The 2,717-nt window shown below is 34.3% G+C and overlaps 1 protein-coding gene across 2 annotated transcripts; it reads left to right on the top strand.

Annotated features, from left to right (window-relative positions):
* The first annotated feature begins 615 nt into the window (after positions 1-615).
* On the top strand, positions 616-2,623 carry LOC104119581 (acyl carrier protein 1, chloroplastic-like). 2 transcript variants are annotated; one of them, XR_011414297.1, is made up of 5 exons: positions 616-796; positions 1,188-1,301; positions 1,411-1,530; positions 1,786-2,024; positions 2,158-2,623. XR_011414297.1 is itself a non-coding variant. In XM_009631130.4 (4 exons), the coding sequence occupies exons 1-4, from the start codon at positions 695-697 to the stop codon at positions 1,909-1,911; spliced, it is 462 nt and encodes a 153-aa protein (XP_009629425.1). In that variant the 5' UTR covers positions 616-694; the 3' UTR covers positions 1,912-2,090. The 2 variants fall into 2 exon arrangements, 1 of the variants encoding a protein (XP_009629425.1); XM_009631130.4 differs by lacking the exon at positions 2,158-2,623 and having other exon boundaries at positions 1,786-2,090.
* Positions 2,624-2,717: the final 94 nt, after the last annotated feature.

Here is a 2,717-nt window from a genome sequence, read left to right as displayed (position 1 = left end):
CCGTTACAGAGAATCTCTGCATTTACAGCCAACTGTTATGCACCCATCAATGACGATTTTAGTCTCATTCAAGAGGAGCTTGATTTGAGGATCTTGTCTCCCTTAATAGGGTTATAAATAGAAAAATTAACATCCATTGTACACACGAGTACACAAAAAGCTATAATGTATTGTCTTATTACTCTCAATTTGCGCACTTGAACATTGCATTCAATCTTGTCATCAGAAAGGTTAAGTTCCTAGTCATGCTTGTTATCTCCTTTAATTTCATTTGATAATCTTATCTTTGTTTTCATTTAGTTATTACTTTTGGGTCAAATCGATTCGCTTATTTATAAACCACATTATAAATTTAACTGTACTTTTTTACGGGTAAACACTTATATGCCCACAAGCGAAAAAAATTAGAATCCGGTCTGGTATGTTGTTTTGGAGATTACTAGCACTCAAAAACAAGAAGCATAGTGTGGACCGCCACTTTAACTGGCAAAAACGCTAAAAGTTTTGTTAAGATCGCCATCCAATTCAAGTAGTGCCAAAGACCCCAGTACAAAACAGGTATATATATGATGCAAGTTTTCCGTTTTCAGTATATAAATTTGGAACAAACTAAAGCAGTTCGGTCACAAGCAAATATAATAGAAATTAAATCTCTTTTATAGTTTTTTTTTCCTTTAACCCAATATCTCTTCACATGGCTTCCCTTGTTTCTACATCAGCAGGTCCTTCTGCCACCCTTCTTTACAGTTCTACTAAAACACAATGCCACGTTAGGCAATTCAACCTTGGCAAAAATGTAAGTCCACCTAATTTTGTGCTCTCTATTTTCATCCATTTTTACTTAAAATGGATTTAACTAATTATATATACTGATATTGTAAAGAAAAATATTATTGTTGCTTTTTAACAGGGTATAGCATGGAAGTTTTACTATTACTTTTCAAGTTACTAATCTTATCCCCCTAAAGAATAATGATGTAGTAGTATTTCGCACCCACTGATTAAATTTTAAATCCATTATTATATCAAAACCTACTCTTCCTTAATTTTTATAGCTTAGAAATCCCTCCCCAAAATAATCTATTATGGTCGAGCGGGTCGGTCGAACCAAAGATGACCCCTATTTATCCTATTACTCCTAAGAATTGCCAGTACCTTTTTATTTTTATTTTTAAATAACCTCGCAGTTTGGTTCAAAAGTAAGTGGGCTTAGACTTGTGCCAAGCATTCAAATCTCCGGAGCAGCAACAAAATCACCCAAATTCTCCCATGGTTTCAAGAATCAAATTTCATGCTCAATTGTAAGACACTGAGTTTATTTTCTGCGAAACGAATTTCTTTAGCTTTTCAGTTTTCTCTAACACTAAACAATTAAAAGAAATGGTATTTCGCATGCATCATTTCCAACAGGCTCAACCTGAAACTTTGGATATTGTCCAAAGCACAATTGCCAAGCAGCTTTCCATTGATGAGAGCACAGTGACTCCTCAAACTAAGTTTGCTGATTTGGGTGCTGATTCCCTTGACACTGTACGTATGTTCTACAAGTTTAATATAGAGTTTCACTTTTATATTCTGACGGTGTAAAAGAATTTTTATTATATTATCAGATCATTAAAAGAGCTATACATAAAGAGTGGGATTATCAGTAATATGGAGAATAAAGTAGATTACCCTACTACAACATATCCACATTGACAGTAGATTTACTTTACATAAGTTAGTTGCTTTTACTTAACGTACAATGTCGCTAATCTAATGTTAAGTTACTCTAAAATTGAATAGGTCGAAATAATGATGGCTTTAGAAGAGAAATTTGAAGTGTCAATTGGAGAAGAGGGAGCTCAGAACATTGCCACTGTCCAAGATGCTGCTGATTTGATCGAGAAAGTGAAGGCAGCTCAAAATTGATATGCTTCAGCCACAACAGTCTGAAATTTGTCCAATTCGATACAAGACATACTTGGACAAAACTCATTTCCTAGTTGTAAATTAAAGTGGGAGTTTCTATCCATCCTTTTAAGGTTTGCTGTATCATTTATCAATAACAAGCAAATAAAAATGTTTCCTTTGACTCTTTTCCGAAGTAATATCGTCGGTTCAAGATTTGTGACAAAGTTAGTCTTGATCTAATTGAGTGTTCCTTTTTTTCTTTAGGGTAGGGAAAACATGAGTCATGCAAAGTTCTCTTTTCTTGCTTTGTCGTCTGTCACTTCTCTTCGTCGTACTCTCAATTTGGTAGCAGCCAGCGGAATGGTCTTCGTTACAAGGGATCTGTTCATGAAAATGGGAATCTATTATTTTTCGTCTTCAGCTTATGATACCACCTTGATCATCTTTTCTACTAATAATCTGGCATACAAGCAAGGAGTCCTAAGTTCCTCTATAATATATAGCCTTTTCTTTAAAGGTTTGTAAACTTGCAGGAGAAATTTCTGATGTTGTGAAAGAGGTTTTATTATGAAGATAGCATCGTTTATGTTGGCATTAATGCCTGTACTGATAACGCTTTTGATAGGTCTGTTGCCAACACCAAATCAACTTTTGCTCAAACAGTGTATTAAATAAATTCATTATACATGTACACATATTAAATTTAGATCTCAGTCATTAACACTTGAAATCATGCTTCTAAATTTCAGAACCCACAAAGTTCAAATCTTAGCTCCGCCTCAGTATATTGGCTTAATCCTCATTCCAGCAAGTATAACCCAAAA

Source organism: Nicotiana tomentosiformis, chromosome 2 (assembly GCF_000390325.3).
Source record: "Nicotiana tomentosiformis chromosome 2, ASM39032v3, whole genome shotgun sequence".
In the NCBI taxonomy this organism is placed as follows: domain Eukaryota; kingdom Viridiplantae; phylum Streptophyta; class Magnoliopsida; order Solanales; family Solanaceae; genus Nicotiana; species Nicotiana tomentosiformis.
This window is presented reverse-complemented; position numbering and strand designations above follow the sequence as displayed.